The sequence below is a fragment of the Phyllostomus discolor genome, chromosome 4 (assembly GCF_004126475.2).
Source record: "Phyllostomus discolor isolate MPI-MPIP mPhyDis1 chromosome 4, mPhyDis1.pri.v3, whole genome shotgun sequence".
Lineage (NCBI taxonomy): Eukaryota > Metazoa > Chordata > Mammalia > Chiroptera > Phyllostomidae > Phyllostomus > Phyllostomus discolor.
Genome location: NC_040906.2, coordinates 47,641,367 through 47,659,991, shown reverse-complemented (window position 1 = coordinate 47,659,991; position 18,625 = coordinate 47,641,367). Strand labels below are relative to the sequence as shown.

The 18,625-nt window shown below is 34.4% G+C and overlaps 1 protein-coding gene across 3 annotated transcripts in view; it reads left to right on the top strand.

The window, feature by feature from the left end:
• The window catches only part of MTX2 (metaxin 2), a 61,400-nt gene that overhangs the window by 12,011 nt on the left and 30,764 nt on the right, over positions 1-18,625 (top strand). For all 3 annotated transcript variants that reach the window (XR_004902599.1, XM_036023257.1, XM_028509806.2), the window contains exons 2-3: positions 13,545-13,592; positions 14,593-14,639. Coding sequence is in view for 2 of the 3 variants with exons in the window: in XM_036023257.1 (XP_035879150.1) it covers positions 13,545-13,592; positions 14,593-14,639 (95 nt within the window). In the remaining variant the exon portion in view is untranslated. The remainder of the gene's footprint in view (positions 1-13,544; positions 13,593-14,592; positions 14,640-18,625) is intronic.

The window sequence follows — 18,625 nt, the reverse complement described above, 5'->3', positions numbered from 1 at the left end:
CCAGGGCTATCTCTATCTTTTTATTATAGTTTTTGGTACATGTTAGAAATGTAATAATTTGTTTACTTAAATGCTATAAATGTATATATTTTTCTATGTTTCTGAGGATTTTCTACTCCTGAACTCCTATTCATGAAGGAATTCTGTGATGATTAGGCTGTGTTACTGCGTTTTTATTTGTTTGTTTGCTCTTGAGGTATCTTGCAGTTCTGCCAGGATTTCAGGAGATTTAATGATAGATGCAACCCTCTGTAGGGATTATGTATTTCAAGGCTAGTTGGGAAGAGTGAGGAAGGAGGAATGGAGAGTTTTTGGTAACCTAGCTTGATGTGAGAGAGCTACTGTATGCAAGTACAATACTTAGAATAGTGGGCAAATAGCAGATACTGAAAAAAAATAGATGCTATTAGGGAAATGCAAATCAAAGCTACAATGAGATACTACCTCACAGCTGTTAGTATAGCTGTTATCAACAAGACAAGTAATAAGAAGTGTTGGTGAAGTTATGGAGAAGGAGGAGCCCTCACTCGCTACTGGTGGGAATGTAGACTGGTACAACTACTATGGAAAACAGCATGACAGTTCCTCCAAAAAATGAATAGAGTTACCATATGACCCAGCAATCCCTCTTCTGGGTATCTACTCAAAAACTTGAAAATGTTTATTTGCAAAGATATATGCATCCCTATGTTCACTGCAGCATTATTCACAGTGGTCAACACATGGAGACAACCAAAGTGTCTTGTGACAGAGGGTTGGATAAAGAAGATATGGTACTTACATACATTGGGATACTACTACTCAGCCATTTGCAGGAACATGGATGGATCTTGAGAATATTATGCTAAGCAAATTAAGTCAGTCAGAAAAAGCTAAGAACCATATCATTTCACTCACATGTAGGATATAAAACTGAAATTCAGAGACATGGACAATAGCATGGTGGTTACCGGAGGGAGTGGGGGTGGGGGTAGTAAAGTGTAAAGGGGGCCAAATATTTGGTGACAGAGGGTGATTAGACTTTGGGTGCTGGGCACACAATGCAGTATACAGATCATGTATCATAAAGATACACACCTGAGACCTATATGACCATGTAAACCAATGTTATTCTAATAAACTTAACAAAATAAGTCTAAAAAATAGGTGTTATTACTACAATGATTGTGTTTGGCTTAGAGTAGTGGGAGAATTGACACTTAGTTTGAGGGAAATATATTTTCCATTTTCTAGGATTAGATTTAGAGAACCATTAAACCTTGAAGGTTAACATTGTTAACATTGTTGAGGTCTGATACCTGTGTGGGGCTGTCTTCTGTTTTTTGGACAGAATTACACTTTTAATCTTAACCAGCTGTTTTTGTATAGTCTTGCTGTTGATCTCATATTCATCTCTATTTCTGAGAAAAGCTCAGACATGGTGTTAGTATTTCCTCTTGTGAATTTCAGATTACCTTTTTAAAAAAAGAGAATTCCAATTTTGAGTCCTAGCTACGAGGTTCATATCTATTCATAATCATATGTAATTGGCATGCTTTTTATTGGAAACTAGTAAAAAATGGCTGTTCACTTTTATAATGGTAGAAGTCTGAACATACCATTTGATACATGCATACCTACAAAGAAAGAATGGAAGGTTTTCAATTTAACTTGTATTCGCTCTAGCCTGAGTTATTGGCTTGTTGATGATGCAAATTTTTCTTGACCCTTGTTAACCTCCAGAAGTTGGTTTTATGAAATTGATTCTTGAATGCCATTTTGAAATTGATCTCTAGTTTCACATAGGTAGATTTAGATGGTCTTTGTTCAGGTCTCATAATTACTAACTTAATTTTACTTTCCTTATTGATTACATCTAATGGAAAAAGTAACATTTAGCCACTTTGGTTTCAAAATAAGTGAGGCCTCAGTTCATTAATCTTAAAGACTTAGTCTGGAACAGTATAAAATTGCAACATGTTACAAAGGCATGTTGTGAAAGCATGGCTTTAAGTCATATCCACAAATACTTAAGTAGAATAAGATGGGCAGAAATACTCTTGAATAAAATTAATGTACACAGATCCTCAATACCACATTCTTTGAGGCAAATGAATGAAAGAGGTGAAAACAACTCTCTTATTTCAAGTGTATTCTGTGTCCTGAGTACAGTCTATTTTTTTTCATATTGTATGCTTCAGATTTACTGGGGGGTGCTCGTGGCTGTGGTTGGATTCTTGGGCCTCAAGTCTACAGTAATAGAATCTCTGAGTTTTGGATTTGATGGAAGTATACAATTTTATGAGGTCCCTCAGGTGATTCTTACACACTAAGGGTTGAGAACAATTGTTGTGGGATGATTATAATTGCTTTAATTCTAATAATTAATTATTACCCAAGAATGTTTATTGTGGGCTTTGGAAGATGTCAGTTAATATAATTGTGTGTTCACTGACTCTGGAATCAGACTACTTGTCACTTACTAACAATGGGGCGAATTGCTTATGCTTGTGTCTCAATTTTCTTACTGCAAAATAGGGATAATAACAATAGTGTCTATCTCATAAAGTGAGATAGTTAATATGTCAAGTACTTATGTGCATAATAAACACAATAAGGGTCTTAAACTTTTCTATTTACCTCAGCTTTACTGAGATTTAAGGATATTTTAGTATATTTACAGAATTGTGATTATTACTGCATTTTAATTGCAGAACATTTCCATCACTCCAAAAAAAATCCCTTGCCTATTTACGGTCACTTTCCATCCCCATTCCGAGTCAACCACTAAAAATCTACTTTCTGTAGATTTGCCCAGTCTGAACATTTCATATAAATGGAATCACACAATATGTTTTCTTTAGTTTCTGGCTTTTTTCACTGAGGATAGTGCTTTTGAGGCTCATCTGTGTTGTGGTATGTATCAATACTTGGTTCCTTTTTATTGCAAAACAGTATTGTATTGTATTGGTATACCACATTTTGTTCATCCATTGACTGCTTGGTGGTGGTCATTTGGGTTGTTTCCACTCTTTGACTATTGTAAATAACGCTGCTGTGAACATTCACTTATAGGTCTTTGTGTGGATATATGTTTTTTCATTTCTCCTGAGTGAATATCTAGGAGTAGAATTGCTGAGTCATATTGTAATTCTGTGTTTAACATTTTGAGAAATTACCAACTTTTTATATTTCCATCAGTAATGTGTGAACATTCCAAATTTTTTACATCCTCTAAACATTTGTTCTCTTTTTTTGTTGATACAGCCATTCTAGTGGGTGTGAAATGGCATGTTGTAATTTTGACTTGTATTTCCTTAATGACTAATGATATTGAGTATCTTGGCCATCATCTCCTTAAATGTCTATTCAGATTCTATGCCCATAAAAATTTTGGGGGGTTATTTGTCTTTTTTATTATTGAGTTATAAAAGTTATTCATTTATGCTGGATATAAGCTTTAAGAGTCTTAAGCCGTTAAGTTTTAACTGCTATCAACATCATCATCATCATCATCATCATCATCATCATATGCCTAGGTAGATGTCTGGATAGTGTTTGACCAGAAAAAGATAATTTCTCATTATTCTCTTGTCTCTTTTGGGACCCAACGTTGGGTTGTAAGGAAGTTCTTCCCTGTAGTAGTTTTCCTGAATTTTTAATCTGTTTTGCTTTCTGTCTTCTGCTTCATGAATGGCAGGATATTAAGATTCATTTGCCTTGGATGTTTATCTATTATAGCATTCATTCATGTGCCCTCACTTTGGGTCATTTTAATTTTTTGTTTACCACTTTGTTACAAATGAATGGGTGGTTGGGGAGATTGATGAGGGATTTGTGGGGTATGATTTATTTGCCGTGGACTCAGTAAATTGGTATTCATTTGGTATTATGGAGGTTGTGTACTGTTGTAGGTAGTTTTTTTCTTAGTTTTATGCAACATGTAGACCAAACAGAATTAAGCGTTGTTATGGGTAGATCAGATAATTTTTTTGAATCCTCATCTGAGGATATGTTTTGTTGATCAGAGAGAGAGAAAGAGAGAGAAACATCAATGTAAGAGAGAAATATGGTATGTGCTCAACTGAGGATTGAACCTGCAACCTAGGTATATGACCGGGAATCAAACCTGTAACCTTTTGGTATACAGGACAATGTTATAACTAACTGAACCACCAGCTAGGGCAGATCAGATAATTTTTATTGTCATAGTCAGATAGACTCCAGTATTTGTCAGAGTTTTAAATTTGAAATGTTATAAAGGTAACAAATATGAAGATAGGTAGGCCACATGGTACCACTAAAGTCTAAGTGCCTTAATTTGCTTTTTTAAAATTTATTTATTGATTTTTAGAGAGAGGAAAAAAAGGGGGAGGGGATGGAAGAAAGAGGGAGAGGAAGGAAGAAAGGAAGACAAATACCAATTTGCTGTTCCACTTATTTATGCATTTATAAACGTATGTGCCTTGACTGGAGGTCAAACCCATAATCTTGGTGTCTTGGGATGACTCTCTAACCAGTAGCTACTCAGGGCTAAAGGCCTTAATTTTCTTCACAATTATTTCTTTAGTGCTTAGAATGGTGCCTGGCACATTTGTATGTAGGGGGAGGGGCAGTGAGAATATATACGTGTGTGTGTATAGAAAAAAATATATAAACATATTCTGTGATATTTATTGAATGAGTGATAAAACAAATTTGTAGATTGTGGTTAAATTTACTTCTTAAAATGAGAACTATGTACAATTTACTACACATATTTATAAACAACAAGCAATTAAGAATATATTGTAGATTTGATGTCAGTCAACAAGTTTCTTCTCTGTAAGGACCGATGATAATTTGTAGCCAGGGGAATAATTCTGGTGTGAATCTTCTTCCAGAGTCTGGGAATCTCTTTGTATATCTGTCTTACACCTCTCTACTGTACCCTAGAAGGTCTATTACTTGCGTCAGGGTCCTTAACTTCAATCTAAGGTAGTCTTTAATCTTTGAATCTGTACTTGCTTTCATTATAAATCTTTAAGTAACCGCTGTGATCTGAATTTTTGTGTTCCCTCAAATTGTATGAAATCCCATTTCTCAAGCTAATGGTATTAAGAAGGTAGGGCCATTGGGAAATGATGAGGTCATGATTGGGATTAGTGCCCTTACAGAAGAGGCCCAGGGAGCTCCATTTCCCTGCTACTATGTGAAGACACAGCAAGAAGTCAGCAGTTAGCAACCTGGAAGAGGACCTTCATCAGAACCTGACCGTGCTGGTATCCTAATCTTGAACTTCCAGCCTCTAGAACTGTAGAAATAAATTTCTTTTCTTTGTAAGTCACCTAGTCTGTGGTATTTTGTTATAAGCAACCCAAATGGACTAAGACAGTAGCCTTACTGCTAATGATTCCAAATGCTACCTGCCAGGTTTTTACATTTATGGAAATGACATTGTTACCCTGCGCTTCTCCAGTTGTCAACATGAGCCACTTTCTGACATGAACATTGTTCTCTTACTGTTGAGGTGATGGGCAGTTGGTTTTAAACTCCTTTTGTGGGAAGAATCACTTCCTGCTTGCATATGTGTAATATCATTAAATATCCCTATGAAACAGTAGGGGGGTGGGCATCACTCTTTAATCATTTCATTATCAGTGTTATCTGAGATGTGGTGTTATCTTTAAGTTGCTCTGTAGTTTGCAGGTTGAATTGCTGTTGAATGTAATTCATAGCTCTTAAATTCTAATTTTGATAAAGTTACAGGACATCATATTTTAAGTCTAAACACCTTTAAAATCTACTTTAAATGAGGCTTTTATATCATAACTGAAACTTGATAAGTTTTGAAATTAATGTCTGTTGATATCATTGAAATCATCAAGATAGTATTTATGTCAAACTAGTAAATTTATTTCCTTTTTTACATGTCTTGCAGTAACTTGTCCATGTTTAAGAGCTGTCAAATGCTCTGGACTTTTTGTTATATTAGTAGTATTTGTATCTACACCTTTGGCAGGAAGCCATTTATATTTGGAGATAGGCTGCACATGTTTTGTAGTCCTTTTGTGTGACACTGTCTACATTATCTTTGGAAGCTGAAGAGATGACATCTATGAGCTTTTGGAATCCAGTTGCTTAAGGATAAACTGGGTTTGACTTCATTAGTGCACAAATGATAGGTTTATGTAGAGTTATTATAACATTAATCAATTTGATGGATCGGAAATATGACAGCACTGAAGCAGTGTGTAATATTGGTGCCTATTATTCTACAAATTATGTCTTCACCTACATTCACATGCCAGAGGAGTCATGTTGTACATTAAGGATGCAGAACTTAAACAATACCACCACCTAGGGCACCTCTTTTCATGGCTTTTCTCTTGTCCTCTTAGATTAGATCATCAAGATGTGGACTTTGGAATTAGACTTATTTACTAGGTCATAGCAATTTCATACTGTGACATACCCTGAATTGAATGGAATAGATAGATCATCTGCTACCACAATGACCTATCATCTTACTTGAGAGAATATTGCTAGTAAAAATGTAGAGTCTTTAAGAGATCTAGGGATGTGCATATCCCTAGAATTTATTTGCCAGTAGTCATTTCTCTAAAAATTATAATGGGTTAGTAGCGAAGAATATTGATTTTTTTTGTTATATTGTATTGGTTGATAAAGGTTAAAATCATAGGTACTTTAAAGATAATTAAATGAGAGGCAAATATATGTTTTTTGGGGTTGTGGTTGTTGCTTTACTGTGTGTGTTTCTAATACTAATTTATTTATGAATTATTAAGTTTCTCTTAAGGCTTTCACAAGTCTAGGCATATAAATCCCTGCTGTCTTTTCTCATTGGTTCTCCAACATAAATACTGTTAGGGGTGGAGAAAATGTCTTTGAAAAATTTAAAAACACTTGTTTGGATTAAAACCCCCCCACAAAACCTCTCTGTTCCACTGAAGACTGAAACTTAAGAGGCAAATTCTTTGCGCTTGGTAAAAGGACACTAAATGTAAAATAATCACTTTGCTTGGGCAGAATTGGAAAGTAGGTAAAGGACTAAGTGGGCTGAAGACTTTTGATAATGTTAATTTGATAGAAACTCTGTTATGTGGTGCTCTGATATTCGCCTTATTTCTAGATATTCTTTATATCTGTAGGGTAAGAATATAATTCTTCTGTATAGAAATGATAAAAACTTTTGTGGTCTTTTGCTTAGGAATAAGAAGTCATTCTAATTTTAAAGAATGAATTAAAGTAGGTCACTAAGAGTGCCTTAGAGCAACTTACTACTTTAGGGTGAAAATGATATAGTAGTTTTTTATTGTGAAAGAATAAATTTTTGAAAGGTGGGTAGTTTTACTTTGGAACTCTTATAATAAAGATATTAGCTTTAAATGATACTTAGACCAAAAAATTTAAATCTTAATTTTAATTTCATATTTTGGCATACATTATTATAAATGCCATATTCATTTTGGATCAATTGACAAGCTAAGTCTTTAATAAATAATCTCAGGAACATAGGAATTTTTCACATTCTAGGAACTTACTGCCTGAAAAGGGAGATAAGATATTGACATAATAATAGAGTAGGAAGTAATATATGATCTAAGACAAGTACAAACTGCTATGGACAGTATAGATAAAGGATAAATTAGATTTGTTTAGTTAAAAAAGGCTTCTTGATGGAGTTAGCATTTTAACGTGGTCTTCAGACAGGTGTAGGATTTAAGTTCATGTGGCTGAAGGGGTATTCTGTACAAAGGGGAACTGTTTGAGCAAAGTCACAAATGTGAGAAAGTTCGAAATGTGTGGGGATGTTTCAGTTACTCTCATGGGATACGAGGGTCCTGGTGCAGGTGGATAAGGTAGGCAGATATCTCTTCTTCTTTCCATTAATTTCAATGTGTTCTTTCCAAGCTTTTTCTGTGGTTAAAGAAGAATTTCACTAACTTAGAGGAGGAGTCTGTTCAAGGGTACATGAATGGCTGGGTCCCCTGCTAGAATTTCAGAAAAGCAGTCAGTGTTTTCCAAAGTGGGGTGGGGCATACACATCTTGTGTTATACAAGACAATCCTTTAAAGTATAGGGATAAAAATATTGGAACTTGGATTTCAGTGATTTTAACTCTACTTTCTTTTTTAGTGTATGTTTTATAATGTATGCGATTTATTAGCTCAGGAATACCAACCATATGCTTTCTAAATCTATTTGGACCTGCATGCTCCAATATTTTACTGATGGAGACACGAAATTTAAATAATGGTCATCCCCAGGTTAGCTACAGAATGTGGGAAGGGGATTAGTGAGGTTACTTATCAGATGGTTGAGGGCCTTATATTAGCTTTAGGAGTGCTGCAACAGTAATATCTCATGAAAACTATGTATTTGATATAAAATATAGAAACAAATTGCCATTGTTAGGGTCAGTGCATAAGTAAGTTTATAGAATTACATTCTGCCAACTATCTTGGGCAGCTGTTTTAAGAATCTTACAGTCGTGGTATTGGTTATAGTATTGAAATTCTCTGGGTAAAGTTTTCTTTTTTTGAGCATGCCGTATAGTTTTCCTATTTCCAGGCTACATTCTTAGCCTAAGTGGTACAGAATAATAATAATAATGATGATAGTGGTAGTAATAAAAAGAAACATTTGTTCAGCCAACATCTATTGATTGATTGCCTGTTATGTGCTGGGTTCTAGGGATGAAGTGGTAACAAAAGTCAGATATGAACACTGGATTTATGGTGCTTTTATGTTCTACTAAGGGAGATAAACAACCAAATAGTCCTCACTTCCATGTCAAATTTCTGACTGTGATAAGTGGTGCAACTGAGTATGCATGCTACTGAAGCTTGTAAAGAGAGTATTGGAACTATTGAGGGAGGTCAAAGAAGGCTTCCCTGAGGATAGAATTGGCTGTAGGGTCCAGTGCAAAATGAAAACAGGAAGTCCCTGGTTCAAATGAATTTCAGGACTGGGATAGCAGAACATAAAACCAAGGGTGGACCTTTCTAAGTGCAGGCCTTGTGCAGCCGCTCAGGTTGCCTGTCCATGAAATTGGCCCAGCTGGAGGAAATGATGCTTGAGCAGAGATGTGAGGACACAGTGGGATGGGAAGATTGCTCCAGGGAAGAGGAAACAGCACACATGCATCTCTAGGGCAGGAGGGAATGGGGTGCATTCAGGAACTGGATGAAGGCCAATGTTGCTGGAATACAGAGTGGGTGGGGTGCAGGTGTGATGAGGCCAGAGAGGTAGAGAAGGTGATGTGTAGGGCCAAGATGATGACTCTGACCTTTATTCCAAGAGCCACACAAACTATTGTGGGGCCCTTTATTCTAAGAGCTATACAAACTTTAAGCATAAAGTTTACTTTTGATGTACTAATAATATCAGTAACTTGCACCTTGGCAGCATTAATCCACATTCTCTCTCAATTCGCATTTCCTTCCAGCCTTCTTTTCAGAAACTTTGAGCTTCACCTTCGATATTTATTCTAAGGCTGACCCTTCCCTAAGGCAGGCTTAAAAAGACATTTCATATCAGAGAGTACTTTTGATGATAGAAATTGAGAATAGGATCAGTTATGAAATTTTATTCAATATTGAATGTATAGTGGTCCAAAACATTTTAGGTTGAATAAAGTAAAACTCATATGTGATTAAAATGTTTTATTGTTTTTTTAAAAAGATTTTTCTTTTTAAATACAGATTTTTAAGGTCTGTTGTTAGCACTATAAGTTCTTAATCTCTCACATGGTCAGAATCAAGGGGAGGGTATTGACTTGCTTAACCTTGGGAAAGGGAAGTAGGGAAGTATTTTTGTACTTTGTCTTTCCCATTATAGGCTTTCTCAGGAAAAAGGCTTTAATTTAATATTGCCCAAACCAGGAAATAGGCTTTGTACTTTATATGTGGATAATAATGCTCATGATTCAGGGACTTGCTTATGAAGTTAGTCGAAGAGCTCATTTCCTATATAGAAACCTGCATGGTCGATTTGTAGATCCACACACACACACAACTTAGGATTTTCACTTTGGGCTCTCTGTTGAACAACATGCTAGACATTTCTTGTCCCATGTCATGTTTAAAATGTAATTATTTGAGCTGGTTTATGTAGGTGACACATTTAAACCAGTGATACTTGTATACTGTGAGCTGCTCATGGGTGAGAAAGGCTAATGATCATTTCCCACCTCCTTTACTCTATCTTGCCTTCTGGTCTATGGATGCACTGGAATTGCAGGCTGTTACAATAACATGATTGTATAGGTTTCTATCAGTGTTCTTGCCTTCTCTTTTTAAATTGGTAGATTCTATTTGTGAAGATAACATCAGATGTTTTGCAGTTAACTTTCTGAGAATTATTTTCAGTAATAATTTCTGAATTGGAACATTGTTTGCATCTTGGATGAAGAAAAATAGCTCTGGCTGGTGTGGATTGAGTGCTGGCCTGTGAACCAAAGGATTCCCAGTCAGGGTATATGCCTGGGTTGCAGGCCAGGTACCCAGTAGGGGGCGCATGAGAGGCAGCCACACATTGATGTTTCTCTCCCTCTCTTTTTCCCTCACTTCCCTTCTCTCTAAAAATAAAAGACTAAAATCTTTAAAAAAGTAAAAAAAACATACCACTTTCACCCCCATTTTTAGCTTTAGGTTCTTAATAACAGAGCTTGTAATAGTTCTAGGCAACTTTATTCTTATTTTCAGTCAGGTAATATGTTGCAAGATTTCTTTTACTTTCACACAGGTCTGATGTGATAGACCTGGAGAAGCCATGGGGGTGATAATAAATTCACTTAAAAAAAACATTTATTTTTTAGAGAGGGTGGAGGGAAGGAGAGAAAGAGTGGGAGAGAAATATTGATTGGCTGCCTCTCGTCTGCCCCCAGTCGGGGACCTTGCCCATACCCCAGGCATGTGCGATGACTGGGAATTGAACCAGTGACCTTTCAGTTAGCAGGCCGGCTCTCAACCCTCTAAGCCACACCAGCCAGAGTGATAAATGAACTTTTAACTGGAATTACTGAGCACATAAATTACTGTTTATGTGAGAACTCTTTATATCGCAGAGTAGTGAGGTAGTTTTTGATTTATCATAGAATTTAAGCTATATTCAACATGTATTTAATGTGAAGGATACATTATTCCATTGTTTAAAAAATTTTTAATTTATGTCTAGTATGTATACAAAACAGCTAACAGTTAAAAGTACCAGAATATTTAATCAGAACACCTCATTTCTTTAATGTAGTTGACAATATTAAGTTCAGTAAAATTTTGGTTAGCCAGAATATTCAGGGAATAGAATGGTAAGTTTAACTAAAATATCCCTTTTCTTTCTTTCCATGCATAGTTAACAAACACCAACTGTATGCCCAACATGGTACAATGGAGCATACACAAGATGCATCCAACATACCTGTATTTTTCGGACCATAAGATGCATCTAGGTTTTAGAGGAGGAAAATAGGAAAAAAAATTTTGAAGCAAAAAATGTGGTAAAATATTTAATAACATAAATAACATGATATTTCACCAGTGTAAATATAAGTAGAACTGAACAGCAGCATTAACAACCATTATTCTTCCCAAATGGGGTGGGGGGGTGCATCTTATAGTCCGAAAATGCGGTATATATCCTCAAGCCAATAAATTTTAATATATTTGCAATTTTTGTAGATTTTATTTCTATGCTTTATTGCTTTAATATTAATATAATACATATAATTGAATCTTTGATAATGTAGGACCTGATAACGAATGAACCTTGTTGTTTTGTTTCTCATACAGATGTAAACAGTGTAGGTGTGCTGACCATACAGTTTATCCCAAAAGGTTATTTCTGAGTAATTTGCTGATGTCAGCTTGTTTTTGTTTTCCTGACTTTTATAAAACTGTGTTACACAGGTTAATTGAGTTCTTACTAAAATATTACTTTGTTAAAAAGTTTATAGTAGCAGAACACATACTTTGTTTCACAGCCTTTTTTGTATGTGAGTTGAAACTCAACAGCCTTCACATGTATGTATAATATTGTGGCTAACAGCATACAAAACTATGTATGGTTCATTATTTGCTAGATGATTTCGTGGTATTACTCAAGTATGAGTTTAATTTTGTATAGCTTAAACAAAAGCAAAAATAGCATCTATAATTTATAATACCACTAGTATGTTTTGCTTTTCATTCTGAAGTATAAATAAAAGCAAATTAAGGGGTCCCCTTATCTCTGGGACTGTTTTAGTACATCTTAAGTGATCATAAGAAAAAAATGCTTCATATACATATTTTTTTAAATCCTCACCCAAGGACATTTTTAAATTGCTTTTAGAAGGAGAGAGGAAGGGAGAGAGAGAAATGATGTGAGTGGGAAACATTTTTTGGTTGCCTCCCATACGTTCCCCGACTAGAATCACACCCTGTACCCAGATACATGCACTGACCAAGAATCAAACCCACAATCTTCCAGTTACAGGATGACACTCCAACCAACTGAGCCACATCAGCCAGGGCACATACATAAATTTCTTTTAAATATCAGCTACAGTCATATATTAAAAAATAATTTGTTGCTATGTCATAGAAACCAGATTAATTAAAACATTAAGAAAATACTAATTGTTATCAGATTTCATATGTTTAATTTCCTTTTTCTTGAGAGTAAATGTAGTTACTGTGTTAGAATTGGTTATTCTGATGTTTTATGGCTTTTACAAAGAAGAATTCAACAAATGATATCCTGTATAATCTATCAGTGGAGACATTGCTTCTTAAGTGCAGTTGATTAGACAAAATTTAAATCTAGTGCTTTTTCTAAGCACTGGTAGGTTGCTAATACTCTATTTGTAGCCAGCTAGAGTATGCTGAAGATGAACGGTTAAGGGTCAAGGTCAAGCCTAGCTTTAGGCCTAAAATTAGCTTTACCAGTTTTATTTGACATTGTTGGTTCTTACTATTTCATCATGCTACTGGCCTTTGCTGTAATTTGCTGATGTCAGCTTGTTTGTGTTTTGTGGGGTGGTGGTGGTGGGGTCAAGGGAATGAAATGTTCTAGCATACAACAGGATTCCTCTGTATGTTTAAATGCTACCAATTTATAAGGCAACATGCACAGCATCATACAGATATATTTGATTCATGTATGCAGCATTGTCTGTTTGAAAATTTATTTTGTTAAACATTTACATTTGGTTCAGTATTTTTTATATATGTATAAGTAATATTTTGGGTATGTCTGTGCTTGTGGGAAAGTAAATGAATAGTAGCATATAGGCTGTTTTATTTTTTCAAATCTCATTTTGATTGGGTAAGATGTCTTCTACCTCCTCCCCATAAAAAAACAAAAATTACCACCAAACAATAAACCAAACATTCATTTAAAACATTATCAAACCTACTTATACAGGTTACCATAGAACCTAAGGTATGATTGTTTGCCACAGTTAAGGTAACCTTGGCAATTGGGTTTAAGTGCTCTACGCCAATGTTTGTGCTTATTAATTTGGTAGGTTATTCATGTGTTTTTGCCCTATGTGCCTAATTATCACTATCTTGTTTCCACAGCTACAGAACCTTGGCCTGAAAATGCTACATTGTATCAGCAACTGAAAGGTAGGAACTTGTTCACAATTAGAAATGGCTTTGCGTGAAAATATATTTATTACCAAAAAAATCCCTCAATAATATAATTTACTACAAGGAGAATGTAAAACATAAAGAAAGGAGATTCCCTCGTGTAATTTGTCTAGGAGATTTTGCCTAAACTTGTATTTGCCAGTGTAAACCAAGTATTCATGGCTTATAAGGTCCTTAGTTTATTATTGACTCATTATATTGGCTGCTGTAGGCAGTGTAAAATGATGTGGTTGCAGGAGCAGTTGGCAGATTTACTGCACCCATAGCTGACACAGCAGATTTTTGAAGTCCTGTGGTAAAGTGGGCTCTCAGTAAAAAGGAACTGTTAAAATGTATAGGCTAGGATGGTTCAGGCTCCCTTTAGCAGCTCTTCATATATCATCAGATCACATTATGGACCCCATTTGGGGCTCAGCAGCCTGCTACAATTGTCAGAAGACTGCAAAGTAATGAAGACTAATAGGCAGCAGCCCTAGTCTTCTAAGCATGGAATTTTTATTGCAGCAAACTTGTCATCTTTCTTTTGTGTGACAGACCTAGACACACTGTGCAATAGTAAGTACAAGCTGGTTTTATGTGGTCCTGAATGGCTTTACTTTTAACTAGGGAGGTTTAAATACATACAAATGGTACTTAGCTTTAAAATATGCTTAATTTGGATGAAAGGAAGAGGACTATATCTTGAAAACTTATAAAATAAAATGTATTTGTTTTTAAATGAGCAATTTTAATTACATATTGCTGATAAAATGTGATAAAATACCAGTTTTAGAGGAAGTAGTCTTATTTTATTGTTATTTACATACAATGATAATAAAATCAAAATTATAATTACACAATAACATTGATATAGAACTTCATAATTATGTTAGCGAAAGGTTATATCTCTTTAAAAATAGGAATATTTTTAAAAGTGAAAATATATGTTGTTTAGCAATCACACTTTTGACTCCAACCTTTTATTGTGTTTCTGCAGGGGAGCAAATTTTGCTTTCTGACAATGCAGCCTCTCTTGCTGTACAGGTAAATATATAAATAATGTAGTATTTTTCCATTTTGAGTTGCAGTTTTTTTCCCCCCAGACTATCTGATATGGTCTGTTTAGAATTTTTCTGTGATTTACAATTACCAATATAACATCTCTTCTCTGAAGGTTAATTTTATTATATAATATTATTCAGTTAATTGTTGTCAGTAGATAATATAAAAATCTTCATTATTCATTCTTTTTGTAAAAAGTCACTTAGTAGTTTTGTTTTGGGCTAGATATGATGGTATTGATTTTGGGGGGGCGTGATATATTCATTTACGGACACAATTATTTTCCAACTTATTTGTAAAGATTTATTCACCACATATTTTAAAGCATCATTTTCTCATTGTACTCATTCTAGCATTAATCCATTGGTAATCTTGAAGCAGACATATTCTTCTGTAGTCATTTTTTATATACTTATTGATTATATTAGTGTCTATTATACCCAAACCACTTATTGAATACAATAGCTCTTTAAATTGTATATTGAAGTTGTGTAATCCAAAAAAGATTAGTGGCCCTGTAAACCTTAAACTACGCTATAGGAAGAATAGGATACTTGGGGATTGTTTGCTTTTTTAAAAGAGAGAGAGAGAGAGAAATGTTTATGTAGATGGTAGAATTATAATTATTCAAATATTTTAACTTAGCTGCTGTTTTTTTAGTTAGCTTACATATTTTGAATCAAAAAGATGATTTTTTTGTCTAGCATCCAAAAGATAAAAGAACTGTAAAAACATGTGATACTTATATTGGAGATGAGACTATGAGCATCTTGAGGACAGAAAGGGAAGAGAAGGAACTGTGAACTTTTCCTGTGTTCTGGGCAACATGCCAGGTGCTTGGTTATTCCATTGTATTTTTTATTCAACGTAATAATCTCTGGGCTTAATAACTATGTCTTATACACAGTATGTCATTCAGTACATTTGTGTTCTGTTTAAGGCAGGGAGAGAGGTGGAAAGAAATGTGTTGGACAATAATTTATTCATTTGAGTCTGAGTATCTTTAAGGTTTTTTTAGAAGATTTATATCTTTTTACCAATAATATAAATTATATTTATTTAGTTTATTTACCTTTATTTTATCATTAGGCACTAGTATTATAACTAGTGTATTTTCATATGTCAACTTTTGAGAAGCAGAAATTTTAGTTGGTTATAGGAAATAAATATGGATTTTATATTATTCAGTTTAAAACATTTATTTATTTATTTATTTTTGGTGAGGGAGCTGGAATTTAAGTTTAGCTTTCAAATACTAGTGATGTAGTGCCTAGAATATATAATGTAGTCAGTAAATGTTGAATGAAGGGTTTATAAGTGTGGTAAGAGCAGTCTTGCCCGATAATTGATAACACCGATAAATTGTTTGCTGTGTATAAACTAGTATTTTAAATCTTTCTAGCTTTGAAAAGGTAGCTCAGGGCACAGTGAACATTTCAGTTGCAGCACTAATTCTTAACCCTTTTTTAATCGCCACTTCTGGGATAACTCTTTCAGGGTCTGATGAAACACATTCCAGTGCACACATGCAAATAAAAACATATCCAGACTATTCTGCATATGGTTTCAGTAAGTTTACTGATCTCTGCTGAAGCTGTATGGGAATCCCCTATGAAGAGCTCTTAAAACTAAATAGTAGTTTAGGAAACACTGAAGTAATTTTCACAAAGTAGGAAGGTATGTTGGGTAGTAATAGACCAGTGGTTCTTAAAGGGAGATTTCTGTCTCACAGAGGACATTTGACCATGTTTGGACATTTTTGGTTGTCACAGTTGTTGGGGAGGATGCTATTGGCATCTCCTGGGTAGAGGCCAGGGATGTTGTTAAACAACTTACAATGCATAGGACAGTCTCTCCAAATTAAGAATTATCTAGCCCCAAATGTAAATAGAGTCAATGTTGAAAAATCCTGGAATAGATGGTTTAACTACTTTTTATTACAAACTAAAATATTTGTATATTATTGATAAAAAATTAATGCTTTAAATAATCTGCGGAAGGGAAAAAGAAATCTTTGTGTGTACTCTATTTAGCAATTCTATTTTTATGGTTCCTGTTAATTTGCTTTCTCACCATGGCTTCTCAAATCATAGTTGCAATTAAAAATAAAACCAGAAAAAAAAGAACCTTTTAAAATGCAGAATTTTGCGTAACCATTTTCAATTTTTTGTTATCCTACATATGTCACTTAGATGATAAATTAACCAGCATATATTAAAAATTCTTGGTTTTTCTCAATATTCTTTGGCTTGACAGCTGATAGTAGCCATGACTATAAATGTGACTTTTCCAGATATCTGATGTAAACTTTATGGAACAATTTTCATCTATATAGTGGACCGGTATCTGTTTAGAAGAATCAGTTAAATGTATAAAATTGATCAAAACAATGTGACAGGTATCCATAAACTGGATATTTTCTAGAAGATACCAGATATCAAACATCACATATTTTAATAGTCTGCTAGTTAAGCCATCAGGAAATTTAAATTTTGCTTACCACATAGACTTGGCATTTATTATACCCCTGAAACTAAGTAGTTAGATCTTTTTTGATTAAAGGGGCCTTTATGATTTCAGTTTAAAAGAAAATAAATATTTTTCTCATGGCTATATTTCCTCTTTAGATTTGCTTTCCTTTCTTCATCCACAAAGTACTGGTATTGCCTCAAGTGTTTGCCTGGTAAAATAATCTTGCGTGTTGAATATAATGAAATATTAGTATAGCATGTGTTCCTATGATTTTCATAATATATTCTGTGTGTGGGTATACCTGTATATGTATATATACACACATGCACATATAGCTAACTAGATATACACACAGGATCTGTCCAGACCCCAGGTATCCAGCCATGTAGTATGACAAATAGACATTTATTGAAGAAGATACAAGATACAAGAAACATTGTACATAGGACAATGATGCCTCAGTCCCCTTCAAAGTAGGCACCTTGGGACCTCACGCAGTTCTCCCAATCGCCATCAGCTGCCCCATTGTATTTTCCTGAATCTTACTGATGGTTTGAAATCCCTTCCCTTTCAAAGGTGATTTTAGTTTTGGGAAAAGTCAATAGTCACAAAGTGACAAATCTGGGCTGTAGGGGAGCTGACTCCCCTGGGTGATTTGATGTTTTGTTGCCAAAAAACTCTGCAGGAGACATGATGCACAAGTGGGTAAATTGTTGTGATGAAGCTGCCAATCACTAGTTGCTGTTAGCTGTGGCCTTCTGCATCATCCAGATAATTTAAAATTTTATAGTAGCTCCATTAACAAAAGTAAAAAGAAACAGGTGAAATTAATTTTAATAATATATTTTATTTAACACAATATATCCAGATATTACACATGTATCATTTTTACATGTAATCAATACAAAATTTATTAATGGGATGTTTTACATTTTTTTATATTAAGTTCAAAATCTGATGTGTATTTTATACTTACAGTGCATTGCAATTTGTGCTATTCATGTGCTCAATAGCTACATATAGCTGGTGGCTCTTGTATTGATAACATATGTCTAGAAATACAGTATGAACAAACACATATGAGCTCTACAGGTTTTTTGCAAGAAAAAAAAGTTTTATTTGATTTTCCTCAAATACTATCTTTTATAGTAGATTCCACAAATGAAATGGGCAGTTGGTTTCTTCTCTAAATACAGCAAACATTAAACAGTACTTTGTTTCAAGTTTTCTCACGTGTTAGATGTAATAGATGATGGAGACATAATAGAAGCCGTCCTTTTGGGTGTTCTGAGGACGTTGTGAATGTGTTAATGTATATAAAGCTTTTAGAAAAAGCATCTGGCATATTGTAAAAATGCACTGCATGTTGGTTATTATTTACTTCTCTCCTGATTCTTTGACAGAAGTACACGTAATCAATGTCAGCAGAAGGAATGGGAAGCATGCAAGTTTTATAATGCTTAAAAACACTGAAGTAATTAAAATAAATGCTAGGA